At 41.4% G+C, this 24,812-nt stretch overlaps 1 protein-coding gene across 1 annotated transcript in view; it reads right to left on the reverse strand.

Moving 5' to 3' along the window:
* The window catches only part of LOC120771134, a 27,018-nt gene continuing 2,206 nt past the window's right edge, over nucleotides 1–24,812 (reverse strand). Inside the window, exons 2-7 of the mRNA XM_040099034.1 lie at nucleotides 22,250–22,407; nucleotides 18,080–18,806; nucleotides 4,530–5,450; nucleotides 485–542; nucleotides 330–436; nucleotides 1–189 (exon numbers count right to left, since the gene is read on the reverse strand). Coding sequence (XP_039954968.1) covers nucleotides 1–189; nucleotides 330–436; nucleotides 485–542; nucleotides 4,530–5,450; nucleotides 18,080–18,806; nucleotides 22,250–22,407 — 2,160 coding nt within the window. The remainder of the gene's footprint in view (nucleotides 190–329; nucleotides 437–484; nucleotides 543–4,529; nucleotides 5,451–18,079; nucleotides 18,807–22,249; nucleotides 22,408–24,812) is intronic.

Here is a 24,812-nt window from a genome sequence, read left to right on the forward strand (position 1 = left end):
CTAACATACAAGGCGACGCGCTAAACGCTCCAAACGCACTTGCAAAGCGCGCGCATTGTTGTGGCGCGCATGTAAGCGCTGCAATAGTTGTAGGCTAAGTAGCGCCATTTGGAGATTACAACCGGCAACGGAGGTCCTTGAGGCGTTGCATAAGCGCAGCAATAGAGGCGGCAGCGCGCGTATCGAGTGCTGTGGTAAGAAAGAACAGAAAAACACATTAAAACATTATAGACAAGCATAATGGTGGAAGCTAAATAACAACAAAATATGATTTTAACTACAACAAATATAAAACATAATAATGCATATAAATGGTTCAGCACACGTACCTTGTTGAGCGCGCTGGCATGTTGCAGCAACGCATTCAACCATAATGCGTCCAATCTGCCAGCCGCTTCGTGCGTCGCCTGCGCAGCGGCCACTTCGCCACAAATCGCTGATTAATTCCGAAATTCTCCGTAATTAGGAAATTCAGAAACGTTGCACCGCCCAAGTCCAGCAGTTGAGCGCACTTGTTGCGTTGACCAGTCGCGCGCATACGGCTATAGGAGGGTGGGGAGGTGTGAAAAGATTTGGCTGAGAATAATTATTAGACCACAAATTGAACGAGAGCGCGTAAAAAGTGAATGCGCAAATTAGTGTACGAATGCAAGACTTCGGCTAGACAAGCGACGGGCAGAGGAAAGCAGTAACTGTTAACTGGAGCACAAAGCGCGGTAGGAAATGAAAAACTGAAATTCGCATGAGTACGCAAACGGCTCGCTCCATACGCGACATGCGGGGCGTGGTCAGCACATTTTCGCAGCCCACGCGCGTCCCAGGCCTTCACTGTGGGCGCTGCCGTCAACGCCGTCGTCCTCGCCACCGCCTCAATCACGTGGCACTTCAAATGGCGCAGTAATGAGCGCGCTGAAGCAAACACACGGACTATTTGATGCGCAACGTCGCCGTTGCTGACGCAGCCGTCTGCACGGCTGCCATACATAAAGCATTTAAAGTGTAGTTAGGACTTAATTAAAATAGTTTTCTATGTGATCGCATAAATCACGAAAATTAGTTTGAAGTTCACTTACTTGCATTTTTAACGAGCGCCGTGGAGTGTATTCTGAGGCTAAGCAGGCTTGGTACTTATAACTACGGCGCTAGTAACGGGAACAAATCGAAGGCAACCTTTAAATTCAATTAGATTTTTTATTATATAAATCTATTTTTCTACAGTTTTATAGTTGACTTTAGTTAACGTTAAGTTTTTCATAGAGTGTTTTTGTGATTATTTTAGTTTACTTTAGTTAAAGGTAACTTTACTTATAGTTTACCTAAGTAAAAGTATACTTTACTTATAATTTACTTTACTTACAGGTGACTTTACTTATAGTTTACTTTAGCTAAAGTTAACTTTACTTATAGTTTACTTTAGTTAAAGTTAACTTTACTTATAGTTAACCTTTTCATATAAAGTTTTTGTGATTATTTTAGTTTACTTTAGTAAAAGTTCACTTTAGTTATAGTTGACTTTACTTAAAGTTCACTTTAGTTAAAGATAACTTTTCATAAAATGTTTTTGTGATGATTTGTTGTAATTTCCTTTAATTTAAGTTCACTTTAGTTTTAGTTTATTTTGGTTATTGTTTACTTTATTTAAGTACTTGAATTTACTTTAATAAAAGAGACTTTTTATAGGTTGTTGCTGTTATTGGGTTCGTTTTTTTAAACTAGTTAAAGCTATCCGTCGGTTTATATAATTTGGAGGAAAACTCGAAACGTGGTGAAATTCCGGAAAGTCTTTTAGATGTAATTCTCGTCATGAAAAACTTAACCGACAGATAAAAATAAATTTTGTAGATTTAGGCATTATACTTTTTTTTAATTAAGATCACTAAAAATTATTATCGCAATTTTCCTAATTTTTATGAAGAAGGATATAAAGTAGTGGGAACAAATGAGTATTTGAAACCAAATATATTGATATTTTAACTATATGAAATTTTTACTTGTCAGTGGATCGTCAAGATTTCAAAGTACCTATTAATGAATACCAGATCGTTTCAAGGAGTACTTTTTAATTACATATTCTAAGATTTCCGCAAATCCCCCAGTTTACATTCGCAGAGCTTCAACTAGCCACCAGCAAGCTCAAGGCCACTAAATCACTGGGCCCAACTCGGGATACCAACAGAAATCCTGAAAAATATCGCTGCCGAACGACCGGCATTACTATTGAAAATGTACAACGCCTGCCTCGAAGCCGGAATACAGGTATTCGCTGAACCCTGGAAAAACAACGACTGGTGCTAGTCAGTAAGGGAAAAGGAGATCTCAACTTGCCCATGCATGCTTGACACAGCGGGAAACCTCTATGAAAGGCTACTTAAACCCAGACTCCAAACGTCTGTCAACGAAGCTGGAGAACTCTCCCCTAGATAACCGACTTTAGAGCCGACAGGCAGATCAACTCTGGGAACTATAAAATGCGTCATTGAAAAGGGTAGAAGCCGCGCAGCGTAGATGACGACTACGTGGCTTGGATATTCCAAGCAAAGCCTGGACCACCTGGTCCTTCCAACGGAGTGGAGGTCTTCCTCTTCCTCTGCTTCCCCCAGCGGGTACGGCGTCGAATACTTTATGTCCATTCGGACAACATGACCTAGCCAGCGTAGCCGCTGTCTTATTCGCCGTGAAGCCTCTGCACGACTTTAGCTGTCCGAAACGCCTTCAACAACGCTAGATGGATGGATATGATCGACGCTCTCGAAAAAAGCTTTAAAATCGCCGAATACCTCGGAGCTGTGGTGCAGAGCAAAAACAAAAAAAACTGCTAGCGGTCACGACAGAAGCAACACAAGGATCCATTGTAGGCACATACGACGGTATACTAAAACTCGAAATGCCAGACAAATCGTACTTACACAGATGACATTGTAACGGTAATTACAGCTTAGGACACAAAAAGCAGTTAAATACCTAGGCGTAAGACTGGACCCCAGACTACTTGCTGGGTATAAATCCAACACGCCGCAAGAAAGCCAGCAAAAGTCACCTTCACCAACATAGGAGGCCCCAGCCAAGAAAAAAGTAAGCTCCTAATGTCGACGACAATCAGCGTCCTATTATACGGAGCTGAAATCTCCAGCGTTCGTTAGAGCAGATGTATGCGATTAAATTCTGTGTGAAACGTAGTAAAGAGACGTTTAATATGATCAAGCAGGCTTACCCAGATGTTGCTTTAGCAAGAACTGGTATGTTTCGGTGGCACCAGACCTTTTTGGAGGGCCAGGAAGAGGTCGCTGATTAAGACCGTCCTGGGAGACCTGCGACTTCGACAAACACCTACAATATGACTCGTGTCGACTAAGTATTCGTTTAATTGCCCAGTTGTTAAATTTATCAAAATCTGTGGTTCATGACATTGTGACGGAGCACTTGAACATGCGCAACCTGTGCGCGAAAATGGTTCCAAAAGTGCTCACTGACGACCAGATATCGCGGAATGTGCCAAGAAAATTTGAATATGTGTGAAAGTGACCACCAAATTTTTAATAATGTAATCACAGGTGACGAGTCATGGATCTTTTTTTTTCATTGCATGAAAAGGCCGATGAAAGGCAAGCATTTTGAGAGGACAGAACGGATCCAAGCAGCATGCACCACGGCTCTCAAGGCTATTCCGGAGTATGCCTTCAGTGACGTCTTCAATGCTGGGAAATCGCGTAATAAGGTAAGTTGAAAAATGTGTAATCCGAGTTCATGCCTGAATATTTCCATAATAATTCAATTTAGCCTCGTAATGACCTATACTTGTTCCAAAACAGTTCTGAATCAGTCACAAGCATAGACAGTATCAATATTTTCGAACTTTTTTTAAACAACACTCAAACAGCCATGAATTGGAATAATTTGCTGATATACAAGTTTCTAAAATAAAATACTAAATCTCTTGTTGCATAAAAGCCCATAATCTGCTTATTGTTGTAGCGAAATTTTGCATTTAACTGCGGCTAGTTCAACTGCTGTTTACACAGACGAAATCAGCACTTCCTTAACACGAGCACTTCTCCAACATGAGCCAAGTTAAGGGCGACCAGGCACAACGCCGCATCTCAATTGCGCATAAATCGCAAGCAAAAGCCACAAAATTACAACTTTTACGAGCAGAAGTGTTTAAAACTTATTAGACTCAGTTGTGGGGCGCTAAAATAACGGATCCAACAGTTGACATAGTTACATGTATGGGACTGCCACGGCCTACTGTAGGCAGAGGCTGAGAATAACACAATTTGAACAAAATTCAAATTAATTTAGTGTGCTACAAGTGGCAAAAGTGGACATGGCACACACATACCTACACACACTGCCATATACATACTTACAGGCGCATGCATAGACATAAGCGCGCGCACGTACACACTTTTCCGCTTACTAACTGTGTTGCACACGTCCCCGCGCGTCGCTCTCTACCACCGAACAGAGCATATGGGCGCCACCCAGCGCTTTTGTTAACAGTTATCATCAGCACTAGCTGGGGCACTTACATTTTGCTGGCAAATTTCACTCAGAAGTGTCCGCTGCATGTTGTCGTACCACTTCAGTTGCTCCTTATTTGTTGCCATTTGCTGTGCATGCTGTTGTTGTTGTTGTTGTAATGCGTTTTGTTTTTGTTGCTTTAGCAATTGCAACATCACCACCGGATCTAACAATTTCATGGCCGACAAAAGTTTCAAGACTTCCAGCTGCAGCTGCAGCGCCTGCCCCAACGACACCGTCCTGCAACATTCATCGACAACAACACTGGCCTCATGACCATCATAGCCAGCGCCTGCACCCACGTGCCCGTCGACATTCGTAGCCTTTCGCCACTGATCCATCGTCAGGAAATTACAGTACTTATCGAGCAAAGTTGATTCGGCCAAGACCAAACGAAAAACTGATTGCAGCGCGTCCTTGTGACGCGACCGACAGCAGACCTCATGCAAAGCGGCAACGAAACGGCACACTAACTGACAGTAGGCCGTATCGACACGGAGCGGCGAGTTGTCAATGCCAGCACCAGCACCAGCTCCAGCGCCGGCGACAGCATCAAAGCAATGCTCCAGCTTCTCGCATAAAACTTTTGCGAAATAGTTAATTTCACTTATGCCAGCACTCGACGCCGCACACGCACCCGCATCCGCACCCGCGTCGCCTGCTGTGGCGCTGAGCGCGGTGGCGGCTGCACGCGCCGCTGCTGAAGATGTCGACGGGCCGTCCAGCAGCCAGAGCGCCGCGCGCTGTTGCTGTTGTTGCTGCTGCTGCATGCGTTGCTTGTGCGCGCGTTGGCGCTCCTGCTCCTCCACCGCCGGATGGTTTTTCAAATAAAGTTTGATGTGATTTACTAAATAAATTTCCTCAGTTTTAAGTATTACATTCGCCAGTATGATCGTTGCATGCGCCAAGGCGGAAAAGCACTCCACGCCCTTTTTGTTGCCATTCGCCATTTGCAATTTGCAATTTGCATTCACCATACACCGTTCAGCAGTCACCATTTCAAATCGGTTGGGTTTGTGTGCGCACACATGGCGAGTTGATGGTGTGTGTGTGTGTGTCGGTGTGTCAGTGTTGGAGTGGCCAGTTCAGCCGCATTTACAAAGTTGTTGTCATCATCGTCATCAACGGCGCAGTTGTTGTTATTGTTGTTGTAGTTAGTGTTGCCACAGTTGTTGATTGTTGATTTTGATTGCGTTGTGTGTTGGTGTGCGTACATGCAATGAAGAGTTGAAAGAGAAAAAACAGAATTGTAAATACAATAAGTTTTTATTACTTTGCATAAATATATAAAGCAACAACAACACATATATGCAAGTGTTTTTGCATTTTGTAAACCTAATGGATGCATAACTGCCACAGTGGAACTTAATATTTAATGCCAATAATTTAGAGGAACATTTTAGTTGCAAAGCCAGTTGGGCTTTGAGATTATTTCAGCGGCGCGTTATCTAGTAAATATGTTACCCATACACACATACATACTCAAAATAACTTTGTAAAATATATGGGCAGTAAAACGAAATTATATAAGTCAGACTGGGTTAGCCTACATTCAACTGCGGGCGACCTAATCTTTAAAAGACTTTATTAGCAGAACCACCTATGTATTAACAAAAGTCAAGAAATCGTTAGAAACTTCAGGAGGAAATAAAAAGAGTCACGAAAAACTCGTTTTTTCTGACTTCCAAGTGGATGTAACGCCTTAAAAAATTTTAAAATGAAGACTACTGGGAATAACAGTAGATAACCCAAAACAGTGATACACTCCTATCTGAAACTGATTTATCTGAGAGCGAATTCATTGCTGCAGCGATGGGCACCTGCTCTAACGAACTCTACTATACTTCGTCATTCCTGTCCTGCTATGAGGTGCAGAGGCATCGACGAGACATCAGTTTTGCGTTAAAGTTTTCGAGAGGTCCGTTGCGCATTGGCAACGGCGAGTGCCGCAGTCAATGGAACGATGAGCTTTGTACGAGATATACGACGACATTGACATAGTTCAGCGTATCGCGAGACAGCGACTGCGCTGGTTAGGTAATGTCATCCGAGCGGACGAAAACGAAAACAGTCCAGCCGCCGGGAGAGGCAGAGGAAGAGGAAGGCTTCCACTCCTTTGGAGAGATCAGATGGAGAAGGACCCGGCTGCACCTGGTATCTCGAATTGACGTCAAATAACGAAAAGAAGAAACGACTGGCGCGCTGTTGTTAACTTGGCTATAATCACGTAAGCGGTGTCTACGCCGGTAAAGAAGAAAGAAGAAGTACGGGTGCCCGAACTTCATGAGACGTGATTCAAGATCATGTTCCGACTTGAAAGAAAATACCTCACAAATATGACTCATGTTCAATTCATTAGGTTCAAAGGTTAGTTTTAAATTTATTAACTGTTCCATTTATTCTGGAATTGTTAATACTATTTTAAGGAATCTCCTAAATATGGCAAACTCTTCTTACTATTTCAGACAATTGAAATAATTCACCATCATTTGATAATGATAGATATAGTCATCTATACGCACTTTATGACATTGGGTCCCCTTAGAATCGGTTAAGCAATAGGTACCACTAACTTATAACAATGTTTAAATTGAAAAAAACCAATTTCGACTTTGTTTGATTAGAACTCGAATTCTAGTTTGTAAACTAAATCAGAGGGCGGCCATATTACTTCCTACATGCCTCGTACCCTTTAACAGTTATATTTGACAACTAATACATTTAGTCCGGAAAGTAATAGGTCTGAAAGCCAAGGTGCATGCTGCTTTAATCTCCTCTGTCGTCTTAAAATAATTGCCTTTCATCGGCCTTTTCAGGCAAAGAAACAAAAAAAAAGTCCGGAGGGTTACATCTGGGCTGTAGGGCGGCTACGGAAGCGGTGGGATCCCGGCCTTGGTTAGGTAGCTGTTCACAAGAAAGGCGGTGTGAGCCGGTACTCTTTACGCATGTTAAAGAGCTAAGTCACAATGCCATGAGCCACAGATTTCGATAAATTTTACATCTGGGCAAATTAACAAATACTTACATAGTCGATGGTCTGAGTTCAAAACTTTGCGCACACGACTCACATTGTCGGTGCTTGTCGAAGTCGCAGGTCTCCCAGAACGGTCTTCATTAGCGACCTTTTCCCGATCCTCCAAAAAGGCCTTCTGCCACCGAAACATACCACTTCTTGCTAAAGAAACATCTGGGTAAGTCTGCTTGATCATATCAAAAGTCTCTGGCGCAGATTTAGTTTGCGTCCTCCAAAATCATTATACTCACGAAACGCGATTATACAAAATGTGATCCAAGGATCTACCCTATAAATTAGCATTCGGATGTTCTTAAATTTCGCTTCTGATCTATATATTATATTGACAGTCACTCCTCATAATATATATATATATATATATATGATATATATTCTCAGTCAGATTTGTAGATAAAATACCGAATACTTATGCAGAATTGAAAATTATATAAAGATATTAAATCACCGCGTGTCGGAACCTTTAGGGCCGTTTTCTCAATGTCTGGTTAGTAGGCAGCTATCAGATAAGTTTTGTTTAACTTAACCAAGTCTGCTTCTTTCGGTAAAGAGTCGTTTTCTTTAACCAGAACTTACCTGAGTTATAGCTACTAATCAGACCGGCCCTGAAACTTGAACGTCCACCAAAGTTAATAAGCTCACTGACGGACTGAGCCTTGAGATGACTGGTAGTGGATGTCTATCGCAAGCAAAACAAAGTTTTTGATTTTAAAATTCAAGTAAAGGGTGTATGGGCTATCAAAGATGGTCACTGGAACACAAAATTGGTCAGCCTGATTGCTTTAGAATTTAATTGCTGAGTAAATAGTTGAACTTGGACGGTGTGATTTTAGAAATAGGTATTTAATCTAACTGGAATGAGCTCATAATTTTGTGTCAAAGCCAAGATTTTTTCGCAAGAAATACATCTGGTAGAAATTTGTGCTTTTCATAGATCTACGTGCGATTCTCCGTATGCTCTATTTCCTTTAGGTGCGCTGGATTTTGCTGCTGAAGAAAACACAGATTACTTATTCTGGTTGGAGCTGTTTTGAAACGTATACAAGCCGTAATAGTCGGTTAAGATAATGAGTTACCCATAGCAGATATTTCGTTAATCCCTTAAGTTAGGTTAGGACATGCAGGCCGGCTGTCACACTATACATAGCTCGACTGATCCTTAGTAATGTCAGATGGAGGAGTTAAGTTTAATCGAGCTGTAGGACGTCAACGCTTTTTGCGAAGTTTAATAAAGACATGATATTTAATTTTGATACTCCTTCTAGTTCCTTGAAATGCGAAGCTTCTAGATATCTAATCTGAGCTTCTAGATATCTAATCTGAGCTTCTAGATATCTAATCTGAGCTTCTAGATATCTAACCCAAGTTCTAGATAAGGTCTAAAAGAAGCAGAGCAAGTGTTCCAGCGCCTCACTCAAGCCTACTTCCCTGTAATTTCTGCATGTGCCATCGTTACTAATGCCAAACGCTTGTGACGTCAGTAAGTTATAACCTGTCATTGGGCCAACAGCCGTCTTACAGTTCTTTCGAAACTGTGTGAGTAAAAAGCAAGTGTCCTTTTCTTTGCACATGATCTTGGCCATCCAGCATAACTCCTGAGAGATAGAACTATTTTTCATAATATTATTGTAAACTTTGACCGGTACTCGATATATACAAGTATATTTTTACCACAAAAAGAAAGAAACTATTAAATAACTGAAAGCTGATACTCGAAACTAGAAGTCTACACAATTTAATATCATCTTAAAAAAAAAAAACTAATAATAATACAAATTTAATTTATTGATGACTTCAGACATTGGAAGTGTCTTAAATTCGAATTATGCTCAATTTATGCAAAATGAAATCAGCAAAGTGAAGTGAAGTGCATTCAATAATGTAGCTGTCCTATCCAGAACTCCTCTCCGACAGACACATAAAGTTTCAAAGCTCCAAAATAGAAAGCCAGCCTACGTACATATTTTAACAGGCTTTTTCGGATTTGCATGTCTTTACTCTTTGATTTTGTTTTGCCACAGTCACTATGAGTGCATATCTGCAGACTTAATATTTATTCATACTAGATTTTTTCAAATCTTATCGAGCTCGTTAAATCTCCAAGTGCATCTACATACATTACACCCGTACAAGCTAACTGCTAAGACTTTGAAACTCGCCTCGGGTTGTAAGCGCACGACAGGTGAGGTGCGATGAGATGAGGTGAGGTAAGCGCATGTAAGGCTGCCTCATTGCCGGTGAACTCATATTCCATTGTATGTTATTCACTTGAAACTTCTAACTTTTGTTGTCTTTAACTTCCGTTCACACGAAGCTTTCTACAATCATTACCGTTGCACTGTGAGCACAAAGTGCTCGTTTGGGTAACAAAAATGGAAATGAAACTCATGCGAAATTATTTAATTTTTTTTTTTGTAGAAGATAAATTAAAGAGAAAGCATAGCTTATATATATGTTATATATGAAAAGTCTTAAATCCTTTAATATCGGTTGTTAAAAAATACAGTTTCCATTGTATTTTGAAACTGAATTTTCTTAAAATAATTCACAGAATTATATAAAAATTATTTAGTGAATAACAAAATTGGCATTAACATCCACTTTGAGGCCCCTGCAGCCCACTGTTGCCCACAGACAATTCGATTTTCACGCCTTTCCGCACGCCTAAAAGTATGCAACACCACACAAGTGCCACACAAACACACTCAATTCCGCCAGACTCGCATTGATTTCATATTGAACTTGAAGTTCATTCACTATTTCTTTTCGCTAGTTTTTACCACACGCGCATAGCAGCATAGTACATCCTGCCGCACAGGACTCGCTAGCAGCTGGAGTGTATGATTTAAAAGTGCATGCACTAGAACGCAGCACCACACCTTTTGCGTCGACTAAATATTCATATACATATATACCGGAATACATTTGGTGCATTTGTACACCTATACATATATGTATGTATGTATATATAGAGTAGCATTGCAGTGAATGAAACTGTCTTCGCACTAAAGAAACGCTGTGGTCCAAAATTTTGAGTGGTAGTCATTCCGTAGGGGTCACTTTGTAAATGAGAATTGTCTACATGGATTTCATAAGTTTTATAGATAATTTCTAAGTACCAACAGAGGTCGCTCAGTTCGCTATGTAACTTCTTGTCCACCGAAACAATATTGGCCTAAATGTAGGCCCAATAAAAAACCAAACATGAATCGCTTAACTCCAAAAAAAAGAGTTACATTGAAAATAGTGGTGTTAACTAGATGCCTTAAAAGCAATTTCATAACGGGGGTTGATGGGGTTGAGGGCGTAGACATTTCTCATTCTCATTAATCTCTTTGACCACCAAAATGCACGAAAAACAATTGGAAGCAATTTTTGGTTTTTCAAACATTAAAGATAGCGTTTTTCGTATATAAATCTGTTATAAAACTGTAGTTCTACGAAACCTCTTGAAATTTGGATTTTTGATTTTTCGTTTTCTGACATTGCAATCAAAAAAAAAATTTACAAATTTACTTTTTCTTCGATTCTTTCTTTCGATTTCGCTGACATTCGGAATATCTCTTGGTAATGGAAAGTAAAAGCTTCTAACAGTAAATAAAGTGGTAATTAGAAAAATGTATTTACGGTTTCATCTATTTAAATTCCAAATAAAGTGATAATGTAAAAGAAAGCACTTAAACCCGCTAGATGGCGCTGGCGTAAATTTATTACTAAAAAGCACATTTTTCAAACGATTTGAGACATGTGAGGAACAAAATTAGCAGTAGGAAGAGCGAAACTTTACCAAATAAATGTATACCTGGTAACGCAAAGGAAAGGACATGTCTTAATTTACCAATAAATAAATAAGTTCAGAAAATTTAAATAAGCCGGGGTTAACAGAGCATAATTGTTTATAAAAATATAATTAGTAAATATCATTAAGTTACCATTTCAAGTGACAAATGGCGTTCAATAGGCATTCAGCGATAGTCTTTCTTCCAATTATACCTTCAAACTACTTCATACCATATGGACTTGGAGTGTTTCTAATTCGCTTCTCATGTGACAGATTACGAAAGACTGCCAAGAGCCAAGAGGAAATCGCGTATCTAAGAAGGCTTTTTAAAAGCGTGATTTTCAATGACGCAATAGCGTTTAGGAGGGCCGGGAAAAGTCCGCTGATGAAGACCGGATTAATGAGCAAATAAAAAGTGAAAACGATGCTCATTGTCTTTTTTGTCATCAAAGGCATCGTCCAGCATGAATTTCTTACTTCTGTACAAACATGATGACGATGGAGCAAACGTTCCATTGCCCGGCCATGAAGCCTGGAAATCAAACGCAGGATAACTCTTGCCAACAGGTGCATCTTCGGACAAAGTAGACAATTGAAGAGCAAAGTCCTCTCTCGACGAACAAAAACCAAACTCTATAAGTCGCTCATAATTCCCGTCCTGCTATATGGTGCAGAGGCTTGGTTGATGGCAACAACTGATGAGTCGACGTTGCGAGTTTTCGAGAGAAAAGTTCTGCGAATGATTTATGGTTCTTTGCGCGTTGGCCACGACGAATATCGCATTCGATGGAACGACATTGACATAGTTCAGCGTATTAAAAGACAGCGGCCACGCTGGCTAGGTCATGTTGTCCAAATGGACGAAAACACTCCAGCTCTGAAAGTATTCGACGCAGTACCGTCGGGGGAAGCAGAGGAAGAGGAAGACCTCTACTCCGTTGGAAGGACCAAGTGGAGAAGGACCTGGCTTCGCTTGGAATATCCAATTGGCGCCACATTGCAAAAAGACGAAACGACTGGCGCGCTGTTGTTAACTCGGCTATAATCGCGTAAGCGGTCTCTACGCCAATAAAGAAGAAGAAGGGCATACCGTCAACGCCAAATTTTATGTGGAAGTCTTCAAGAGAGTCAAACGAAGGGTCAATCTGGCGCGACAAAACATCGCAACCGATTGGAAATTGCACCACGGCAACGCCACGGCTTACACCGCCTTTCTTGTGAACAGCTACAACGGACTTTTTTGTTTTGTTTTTGTTTGCCTGAAAAAGCCGATGAAAGGCAAGCACTTTGAGACGACAGAGGGGATACAAGCTGTATGCACCTCGGCTCTCAAGGCTATTCCGGAGAATGCCTTCCGTGACGCCTTCAATGCTTGGAAAATGCGCTGGCGGCACTGCATCGACGCAGAAGTAGCCTATTTTGCAAGTATTTAAAGAATTGTCACGATTACTTTAATCATTTTTATTTTAAATCGACTCAGTCCTATTACTTTCCGGACAAATCCCGTATAATGCTTTGACTAGGCGCCAAGTAATGGAAGAAAAGACTAGGTTACAACCACTTTCCCTGCTTGTTGCAAATATTGTCAACAGATGGGTTGTTGCACATGGTTTTCAGTGTGTGTATGTGTGGGTATATGCACACATATGCACGCATTTAAGCGCACCTTCGCATTGAAAGCAGCAGCTGAGGCATTAAGCCATTGTCGGCCGAGCACTTTTGCGCTTTTCACCTTTGTTCGGAGACTTCTTTTATTCTGCATGCACGTGTGTGTGTGTGTGTGTGTGTGTGTGAGAGTGCGTTTCTTCTTCTTTTTTTGGGTGGGGTGGGGGTTAGTATTCTTTCTGAATACCCTTCGCTTTGCGTTATTGCACTCCGCATATTTGCTGTTGTTGTATTTGGATTTTCACTTTACGCTCGCTTTGAACGCGGCGTCAAGTGGCGTAAATGTTTTTGATTTATTTTGCGGAAATTTGGCGGCACAAAAGCAATGGGGAGCGCAGCGGCAAAGCGAAATTGCAGACTCGCACAAAAGCGTATCCTCGTATTCTTCGCTTAATCCTTTGGCAATATGAATGAATTTCGCTTCCATGGTGTTGTTGTTTTTTTGTTTGTTGTTTATTTTGTTGCCTTCGGTTTTTGTGTATTTAAAAAATCCTTTAACGTGATTCTTCATTTCGCTGCTTTTAAAAGCAACTGTCACATCGAGCGAAAGACATGAGAAAGCTGTTGCACAATTTTGTTGTCATTTTGTTTCTGTAATGTTTGCTGTTGCATGTCGGCGCTATTGGGGAAGGTCGCTGTGATCCATAAATCGTTTTGTCTGTTGCCCTTGTCCTGTTGCGTTATTAAATTAAATTGCTGTCGTGTTTACACACACACTCACAAATACTTTTACATATATACAAAAGTGGTTTGAAATGTTGGTTATTGTTATTTTAAGCTTTCTTTTTAGATACATTCATTTAAAATCGATTAAGGTGAACTATGTATCTTTCATACTTTCGCATTGTGACTTCATTGTGTAGCCAGTTAAACACAAGGCGCTCTGATAGAAGGCCTGTCCGATACTTTTTTAAGAAAAATTTCCAAAATTATCACCGAAAGCAAATGACTTGCGCTATCGGTATCTGGCTTCGTGTGGCTCACTCGAAACTATCGAAATATAAATCCATCATTGCTCCTGTACTTGTCATTCCTTTGTTGTTAGTGCAGTAGAAAATATAGTTTTGAGTCCTAGTGTTCTTTTGTAATTTCTCTCGAGGAGAGAGCAAACAAGGCATATATTGCCTTATACTGCTGTAGAGGAGCTATTGGCAAAAGATGGGGCCTCTCACCGAAAGTGGTCCTCTGGCTCTATGACACCATAGTCAAGCCCATCTTGTTATATGGTGTCTTTATGTGGTGGAGGGCTTTAGGGAAGACCACACTTGCCAAGGAACTCGAAAGCGTTCAACGGGCTGCGCTAATTAGCATATGCGGTGCATTAAGATCCACCCCAACCATGGCACTTAATGCAATTTTGAACATAACGGTGGACATTGCCGGTAGGTGCATAGCCGCGAAGGTGGCTATCAGACTCAAAGAATCTGGATTCTTAAAGGAACGCATATCTGGACATTCGAATATCCTCACAAACTTTGACTGCATACCGGATCATGGATCATGGAGTCGCCATATCAAACTCAGGCGACTCCTTCTCTGTCCATATGCCGATGAGGGAGATATGGGTGGGAAGAAGCCGTTGGAGGAGAGGGGCAGCAAGCTTATTCACGGATGGGTCAAAGCTTGGGGGGAAGGTCGGTGGAGGGGTCTAGTGTCGGGAGCTCTCCATAAATTCCTGTTTCAGGCTTCCCGACTAGTGCAGTGTATTCCAGGCTGAGGTGGCAGCTATCAAGGTAGCAGCAGATTTGGTGCTACGGAGTGCACCCACCTTCAGAGAAGTGACCATTCACTCAGATAGAAGAGCGGCAATACTAGCCTTGAACTCATTCATGGTGCGTTCAGGGTTGGTCGAAGTATGTCTAACGTCGCTATCTCTAGCAGCTAGAGTTTTTGTTATTAGACTTGTATGGGTGCCGGGCCACAGCGGAATTACAGGTAACTGCAAAGCTGATGAGTTAGCAAAGAAGGGCACCCTAAAATCATTATCGGTAGAATGGGAACGGATCGGTGCTCCTGTATTCTCTTGTGTTCTACTACATATTAGATAGCTGGGCCACTCGGATGTTTGTCCAACGCTGGGCCAGCATGGGTACTAGTACGGTTGCAAAAGCCTTTTGGCCCAAGATAGATCGCAGGAGATCTAGTGATCTCTTTGCCCTCAATAAGGCTAACCTCTCATTACCTCATTGAGAGGTCAAGACTTAGACACTTGGGGGCGCATACCTTCGGACATCCCACCGAACTGGCGGGTGTTGAAGTTAAGCGTCTGTGTAATTATGTATTGGCTACAAAGCGCTTCGCCAATCTGTAAGTCCGAACACGGTAGTTCTTTTTCAATGGCATCACTAAGGACTACATTATTAGTCTACGTGTGATCTTTGATCAGCCATCTAACCTAATCTAACCTAACTTAGTGACGTTGCTGTCGTGTGGCTCTGGGGTATTCTGGTCACTCCTGTCCTAAACTAATAATATACAAGGACAGCTTTTCATAGAACTTTGGCCTGAAAAACTTCCATTGGAACAAAATTAGAAACTGAGTCTATATATTAGATAAGATAAAATAAATAGATGAGGATTGCACCGCGATCTAAGGTCTATTATACCACCTCATAAATTACAACCACCCACTTAGCCTCAGTATATCGATGAGTTCCAATATGCGGCTAGGTGCTAATGAGACGACCTGATCCATATTTAGAAATATGGATCCAAGGGCCTTTATTAGTCAATTAGCAGGTGTTCTGAAGTTTCAGACTCCCTGTCGCAGAACCGGAAAATTAGCACAAGAAGCTAGTTTCACGTTATGTAAGTTCTTCTTAAACTTACAGTGGCCAGTGTAGAATGCAACAAGTTGCCTGAGTTTGTGCATAGAGAGGTTGTTTACATATTTAAACCAGCTGAGGTTGTAACCACCCATTAGCGGCTTGGCATGCCGCATAACTTGGAGTTGCTGAACAGCTCCCTTATGTTATGAGGACCCACCGCGATGAGGAGTTAGGTCCTACCATATTTGTGGATGCAGCGGAGCGGGCGAGCTCATCAGCCAGTTTATTCCCGGATATGCACTCCTGCAACAGTAGCCATTTGATCTCGTAGGCAAAGATTGCTTTAAGTGCCGCTTGGCTGTTGCTAAGTATAATTATAAGACCTCTGCTTGAAATATGCTCGAAAAACTTCCCATACGTATGGAGAGTTTGGTGCGTGGTCCTGCGACTCCAACACCAATTCATCATAGCACTTGATGAAGGAAATTAAATGGACAAATTTCACCTTTTGATCACAGTAGTATATAAGTCCATATATCAATGAATATATTCAGAACCAAAGTCACAACCAATAGGCGCTTAGATTTAGTATACCTTTATTATTCCTTTCAAAAAGCATGTGCTCGAGATCACACGAGTTTACTTTATGTTCTCATAGACTTTATGAACCACACAAAAGGTAACATTCGTAGTTTATTACAACGTTTCCTGAAAACTTCTTTACCAACATATAACAGAATCGCAAGTCTAAAGAATTATCGTATAACAGATTTCATGAGATGGTTTTAGCATGTATATAATTTAGACTCCAGGTCCCCAAAAACAGTATCTAAATTTCAACGAGCTCCGCTGAAACCTATGGTAAACAAGAGATTCATATATAGAGAAGCAGATATAGAGAAGAAGATATAGAGTAGCAAATCAGTTAACTGACACGAAATGAACTAAATATTTTTACTTTATTAATCTGAAATTATAGGTTTCAAGTCACGCTAAAATAGCGTGGATGGCGCAAGAGTACGCGACACAGCAGATCAAATATGGCTGAAGACGTGGGCCTTGAGTTCTATTGAACGAAGCTAAGTCTCAGGCGATCTTTCATACTGCCAGACCTTCCAGACGTAAGCCTTTGCACCCAGAATAGTTACTGTTACACAGTAAAGAACTTCAATATAACAACGATACTTCTACGGACTGACAGATGGATCAGTATGAGACAGAAAACGCATATGGGATAAATAAACCCTTATTGGGAGAGTGATATGATTTCTTTTCAGACATAAAATCAAGTTGTATCTCATGAATAGCACGCTCAATATTGACTTGCTAGAACTGAGTCTGGTTTATTGCAAAAGACTAATGACTTCAAATAACCCCACAAAAAGTAGTCTAACGGTATTAAATCACAACTTCTTAGAGACCAATTATTGTCACAATTTCTTAAAATAATTGAATCTCCAAACTTGTTTCTCTAATTCGGTTGTTGCACGTGCTGTGTGCCACGTAGCCCCATCTTGTTGAAACCACATGTTGTCAAGATCAACTTCTTCCAATTGCGACCATAAAAGGTTGCTTTTGAACGATCTACATCGGTCTCCAATGACAGTAACGGTGTCACCAGCTTCATTTCGAAACACGTACGGACCGATGATTTCACCACACCATAAACAAACGAAACTATCAATTTAGGTGAATGTAATGGTTGTTCATGAATAACTTGTGGGGTTTCTTCGCATTAGAATGGACATTTTGGTTTCTTTACCGCACCATTCGGATGAAGAAGTCTTAGAATCATATGATCCCTATTGGAAAACCCAATATAATTACATAAGTATATATAAATGGTCAAGATGACGAGACGAGTTGAATTCCTGTAACTTGAGTAAATATTAAGATAACTTGAAGAAACTTAGTACACGTGGCAATATGAGAAGGTCGGTATTAAATCCAAGATGATATGGAAGGATTTCATGGAAGCCAACTAAAAAAATGTAAAAAAGGCGTGGCACCGCCAGAGATAAAGGTTTTTCCTACTTTATCTAAATCCTTACCCCACCCAGGATGACATTGTAGAGACAATTCGATAAAATTATGGTACATAGGGCCTCTATAGGGTATATCCAGAGAGAGATATAGAAAATGATAATTGATGGCTTAAAGTTTCAATTACAGAACCGACACATAGACGAGGAATCTCCAAGGATCTCAAGCTACATTAACATTTACTGATTGGACACCTCAATTTTTCATATGAAAATATAATTTTCACACCAACCACTATTAAAATATAGAATTATGAAATCCTCTACTCACCTCACTTAATAATAGTTGCAACAAAGCCAGAAAATTCTTGCTATCCGCCAGCACATATTTGCTATAGTTCTTGAAACACGACTCCAGTGTGTAAAAGTCTCGCCAGTTGTGCACGCCCAAACGTCCATCACACATGGCGCGACAAATCAGAGCATAAACCACGCCGGGATCTTGCAACCGCGTTGATTCCAAAATGCAACTACTTTTCTGCCGCTCCACCGCAGAGGCATCACCACCTTCCATGCTTCGCGCAAAAGCGCCACCGTCCATTTGCTGGGCACAACGTTCGCGTAACAACAACAAAGCTACAACATGCTGCAACTCAGTGGCATCCACGAATTTCTCCAACATGCCCAACACCACCTCCTTCTGTGTATCCAACTCTCGACTATTCGCCAAAAGCGCTTCAGCCGCGGCAGCAGCGGCGGCCGACTCCTCAGCAGCATGCCGACGTTGTTGTACCGGCGAACGTGTAACTGGACTTTGGAAGGGTGCCCGATAGTCGGCTAACGTGTTGAGTGCGGCACTGCCACCGACGGGCGGCATGAAGAAGATCTCGTAGGAGAGCGATTTGAGCGCGAGCACAGCGCAGTCGAGCACCGCATTGTTGGCCAGTAAGTTGTTGGTGATGCTGATGATTTTCGGTATCGTTATAAGTTTGCGATCGCTCTTGTGTGTCAACTGTATAAGGAATTTAATCATAGGCGGAATGATGACCGGGCCATTTCTGTAATAGCGGTAGAAATGGAAATAGAGTTTTAGAAGTGTTTAAATTGAGGTTATGCCAAAATTTTACTTAATTAGCTAAATTTATTGATAAAGACTACTTTTTTAAAGGATAGTCGGCAATAAGAGTTATCAATGATTTACGAATAATGTTAAGTGACGCTGCTGAAATAATAGTCAGTCTGATGCTCATTGACAAGTTATCTGTGCGGTCTATAGGAGCCAAAAGAGAAGAGAGTCAAAAGCTTAACAATATGGCAACCTCACTCAAAGGACAGTGGATCCACAGACTGATAGCGGACATTCATTCGTGGATAGGCAGACGACATTAGGACCTGGATTTTCACCTAACCCAAATACTAAGTGAATATGGGTGCTTTAGAAGCTATCCGTACAGATTCCAGCACGACATCATTTTGAAGACTTTGAGCATGTATTCTTTTATTGCCTTCGCTCTTTAAGTACAAGGGAAAAACTTAAAACTACACTCAGTGGTAGTTTTACGGTGGAAAATTTAACGAATGTGTGAGACTACTGAGAACTAGAAAGCTGTCAGCGAAGCGGCAGCCTCAATCATGATAAAACTGAGACATACTATATAGAGCAGATTAGGCGTCCGTCAGTTCGTGCCATAGAGGAGGCTTAAATGTATTCTCATTCCGACGAAGTAATTCTTAATCTGACGGTTCCGCGGGAAAGCCTAGAGTTGGGAGTAGGTTAGGTTTAGCGGATTAAAGTTCCGCACTCCGGCTTTTGATAAAAGAGCTCTACACATACAAGTACTTGTAGTCCTATCCTATCATAGAACCCAAATCTATATTATACTAAATTACATACAATTATTTTGGGAATATTTTCGGACGATACAACGAGACATTGATTGGTGATTTCATAGCGACCAAAAGCAGTCGAGATTTACAAGCTTCTCCTTAGGCAAATTTTGACTAGCATAAACAGTAACAGTAATCTCTTGTTGCCTTGTATAAACTATGATCAGGATGTATACAAATCTCGCAATCAAGTTCATTCAGTTTCTGGCGAGTCACCATCGATGTGTGTGGCCATGGCATAATGGAACACACTTTCTGCGCGATTTTTTCTTCATACTGTCCAATTTTGAAAAGTAAAGCTCCGAACTAAGAGCTTAGTCGTAGAGGATTAGCACATAGCAGATGATTTTCTGCCAAAAAAACTGAACTTCTTTAAAAACGTATATTAAGATATACAGGGTTTGTCCGGAAATTAATAGGACTGATTTTCTTCCCCCACGACTGTACTTCGGAGCGTACGCGCACCGACTGGATTCGGTAGAGTAGATTGTAGCTAACGAACGATCGGCTGGTCAGTTGTCTCCGAGCACTTGGACAGTCAGGACAAGCGACGTGTTTCTGTGAGTGGTGCAAGCCGAAAATGCAGTGTTCGTTAGAGCAGAGGTTCGCGATTAAATTCTGTATGAAACTCGGTAAATCTGCGACAGAGACGTCTGATACGATCAAGCAGGCTTACCCAGATGTTGCTTTGGCAGGAAATGGTGTGTGTGATGAAGACCGCGATGGGAGACCTGCGACTTCGATAAAAACCGACAATAGGACCCGTTTGAGCACAGTTTTGTACACAGACTGTCGACTAAGTGTTTGTTTAATTGCCCAGATGTTAAATTTATCAAAATGTATAGTTCATGACATTGTGACAGAGCACTTGAACATGCGTAAGGTGTGCCCAGCCGATTGGATGTTACACCACGACAACGCCCGGCTTACGTCGCCTTTCTTGTGAACAGCTACCTAACCAAGGCCGGCATCCTAACGTATTCGCAAATGTGGCGGCCCGGACTTTTTTTTTATTTTCTGGCCCGAAAAGGCCGATCAAAGACAATCATTTTGAGACGACAAAATGGATCCAAGCAGCATGCAACTCGGCTCTGAAGGCTATTCCGGAGAATACCTTTCATGACGCCTTCAATGCTTGGAAATCGCGCTGGCAGCGCTGCATCGACGCAGAAGTAGCCTATTTTAAAAGTTTTTAAAGAATTGTAACGATTGGTTCAATCATTTTTTTTAAATCGACTCAGTCCTTTAACTTTCCGGACAAACCCTGTAGACCCCGAAATAGACGATCAAGCGGCCGAATATAGTGGCAAAGGTGTCCGAAGCCGAAAAAACACGTCAAATCAGTTCAGTAGGTTTGGTACACTTCGAATCCCATCCGACCAGCCAAACTGTCAACAAGGAATATTATTTGAGTCTTATGCGACGTTTGTGCGAAGCTATACGTAAAAGGAGGCCGCAATTATGGGTCGAAAATTCTTGGTTTTTGTACCACGATAATGCAACGTCGCATACCGCACTGATTCTTCGTGAGATTTTCGCCAAATTTTCAACGATTATCATGCCGCAACCTGGCTCTTCAGCAAACTCGAACAATCGTTTCGGGGAAATCGTGTTGCGTCAATTTAAGACATTAAACGTGAAACGTTACGAAGGCTTTTCCGAAAATTGACTTTAATAGTTGTTTCGAGGATTGGAAAACACATTGGTTCAAGTATCGGACTCGGACGACATACGAGTAGATTTAGAAGATTAAATTAATAATTTAAAAATTATGAACAAAATTTTACTTTTTTGTTCAAAGTAGTAAAACTTCACTCGAACATCAAACACTTGTTCATCATTTATTGTTAGCAATTAATATTTAATCACTTAATTCCAATTTGAATGACAAATTTCTTCTAGGCTTTAAATTTTATCGACATACATACATACATACATACATATGTATATGTCCGTATGAATGTGTGTATGGCTGTGTGCGTGAGCTTAACTCGACAAACTGGCGAGTCTAATTTCCATAGAAAATCCTTTAAAATGCTTTAGGCTCACTTTGCCAGCCAACTGCCGCAACTGAATATGTTTGTATGCGCCTAGTATTGCAGCTACACACACACACGCACACATCAATTCGCACCGATATTTGAGTGATATTTGAATTTCAAATGCATCCGCACCGGCCAAAGATAACATTTTATTTTCGAATTGAAAACGAAAATAATCCTGCAGCTTCAGCCGCAACAACAGCAAACGCACACACACACACACCAACCAACACACACGCACAACAACGTTTAGGTGCACGGTGTTTTGGTGTTTTCGAACAGCAACCACAACCACAGCCAGGGTCACACCAGCGCAGCAGACAGCCAGCAAACAGGCGAATTTTCATTGTTTCCGGCAACGCTTCCTGTTTCCTGCGCTCCCCTCGCCCGCTACTCACCAGCAGAGCTCATCACTCGCATATACATATACACACATACACTCACACATAGGCAAATATATTATATAAATAGGCAACAACTATGGAGTATATATGTAGATACATTTGAGGCATGCCACAGCAACAAATCAACATGCAACTTGCAACATTCAGCAATCAGCATTCAACACTCACCTGACGATGCCATTTTCAATTAAATCCAAATTGTTTAAAATCTGATCAAATATTACATTTTTCGAGTCCAACACACTGTAAGTGACATTGAGTTCCAGCAACTGTGACAACAACTCCAATATGGGCGCCTGGACACGGGCATTCGATTTGAGGAAAAGCTGAAAATATGCGAGAATTTACAAATGCAATTTTATTCATTCATTTTCCTAGTACTTGTCTGCGTTTAGTATTTAGTAGTGTGTAGGTCTGTTTGTGTGCGAGTGTTAGTGTGTGTAGGTATGTGTGCGTGCATAAATCAATATATTAGGTAGTAGTTAGCAGTGTGTAAATAATAAATGTTTACACTGAAAGCTGTGCGGCAAATCTGTTGAGGGATCATTTCAATCAACTCACCAACTCACCAACTCGCCGTTGCCACACAGGCACCAAAACACAGCTAGCAGTTCTTGTGGCCTTTTTGATTATATTAATGGCCGTCTGACCAAGTCAATGTTGCAACTTGTGTGCCGCATACAGCAAATGAGTAGTACTGTAGCTCAAGTGGAGGAGGTTTAGGTAGTGATGCACTCGAAGTGATGAACTCGAAGAGGAGAGGCTATTCACACTCACCTAATACCGATGGCTTGCCGTGAGCGCTCTAATTTATTACCGTAGATAAGGAGGTTGAAGCTAGATGCCTACAACCACTGTAAGTGGAGGGCATAAAAGAGTACTTTGGGGGTGATTGTAAGCTATATGCCCCACTTTAAGCGCTGGAGCTTCAAACTAAGTTTCGGCACATAAACTTATTGGTAATCTGTTGCAAGTTGCTTTGATGTTTTCAACACAGAGATTTTTAAAATCTTTAAACACAAAGCCGACACATCTCAATCGTGAAATCAAGTTACTTGTGAGAGGTAGTAGAGGAAATCTCTGGAGATCAAGACCAAAGAAGCTGGAAGAGCTTTATTGGTGTCGGATTTAGGGTCTGCTGAGCTCTGTGGATAATGACGGTTCGGCAAGCAACGAGTATATGATCCCACTTTTCAACTGGGAAAGAAGGTTCAAGGTGAACTTAGAAAGAGGCGCAACACTTAAACATCTATACGGATGGTTCGAAAATGTAGCACGGAGTTGGTGCGGGGATATACAGTCCAGAGTTAGCCATACGGCAGTATTTTGAGTTGCCGAACAACTGCAGTATTTTAAAAGCAGGAATATTTGCTATTGGCAAAGCAGCAGAGCTAGCCGCTAATGCATCAGCAGGCTACTCCAGAGTCAATATCTATGTAGACGACCAAACAGCAATCAAGGCAGTAACACCTCATCGCATATTGACCAAAAGTGTCTTGAGAAGCGCGGCAGCAGTAGAGAATGTCGCCAAAAACAAGCGACTTTGAAATTACCAAGAGTGGTGTACGTGGAGAATGGAGTCATGTGTAGAAGTTCACGCAAGTTAGGAAAGTTCTCTTATCGCCATTCACTTGGCAGTGGCCAGAAACGATTCTTTTACATATGGCTCAAACAGCTCACAACTTCCGGCCTTTGACCAAGTATCCTCTGGGTAGCCTAAGAACATTCGTTCGAAGGCGAGCTAAAGTGAGAAGGCGAAACATCCCCTACGTAAGGTTGTGCGCTGGGTTTGGAACCCGCCAAGTAAAAAGCCCCGCCCCCAATGAAAGATTACCAACTGCCTCGGATGAGAGATCCCCCTTTTGATGACTGGTGTACGACTGTCATCCCATAACGTGACCGACATTGATAAGCCCAGGTATCGCCTTTACGGCAATCTGAACAAAAGCATGGCAAGCAAGTTTATAGTTCGATGAAATGATCTATCAGGATGCAAAACTGCAGAAGTAATGTGCAAAGCGCGGAAGATCAAAAATTCACAAAGTTCCTGTTCACTAGATACTCCACCACACTGATAGAAAAGATGGTATCAACATGATTGGAATACTCACTAATCACAGTCGGATGGCGGCAAATGCACCCACAATGCGTCTGACAGATGGAGATAACTGCAGAAATTGACATGAGCAAGACATCAAGGAAACCTAGGAAGATCTCTAGTGCATTTTTTGTGCCTCGCATTTGCAAGACAACGCTTCAAATATTTGAGGTCCCCACAGAATAAAACACTAGAAGAGGTGGCGATACGAAACGACCAAACTCTTTGAAAACACGTCAAGAGTAGACATTCTGAAGAATGTTTACTTCTCTTGAGCTCTTGAACTACGTTGGGAACCGCGAAAGGTATCCTGTTTCAACCAGTTAAAGGCTGGAAATTGAAAAAGCGGTATGCTCTGTGTTGAAGTTGTTGCAAGACTAAAGATCTTCCTATAACATCCCTCGAAGTAAGTGAACAGTTTCATGAACTTATTGGAACTGCGTTTCCCGCCGAATCACAGTATGCCAACTCGTCTCAGCCCTTTATTTCCTGTTCTACCTTTAAGACTGGGTACCCAGTGTATGTTTAGCACCAAAAGTCTTTGGACTGTTCCAAATCGAGGTTAAATAGAATAGCATGAGGTCAGAACGATGATGAAATAGTAGTAAGACTCAGCTCACATCTGGGGTCGCT

This window comes from Bactrocera tryoni, chromosome 1 (assembly GCF_016617805.1).
Source record: "Bactrocera tryoni isolate S06 chromosome 1, CSIRO_BtryS06_freeze2, whole genome shotgun sequence".
Lineage (NCBI taxonomy): Eukaryota > Metazoa > Arthropoda > Insecta > Diptera > Tephritidae > Bactrocera > Bactrocera tryoni.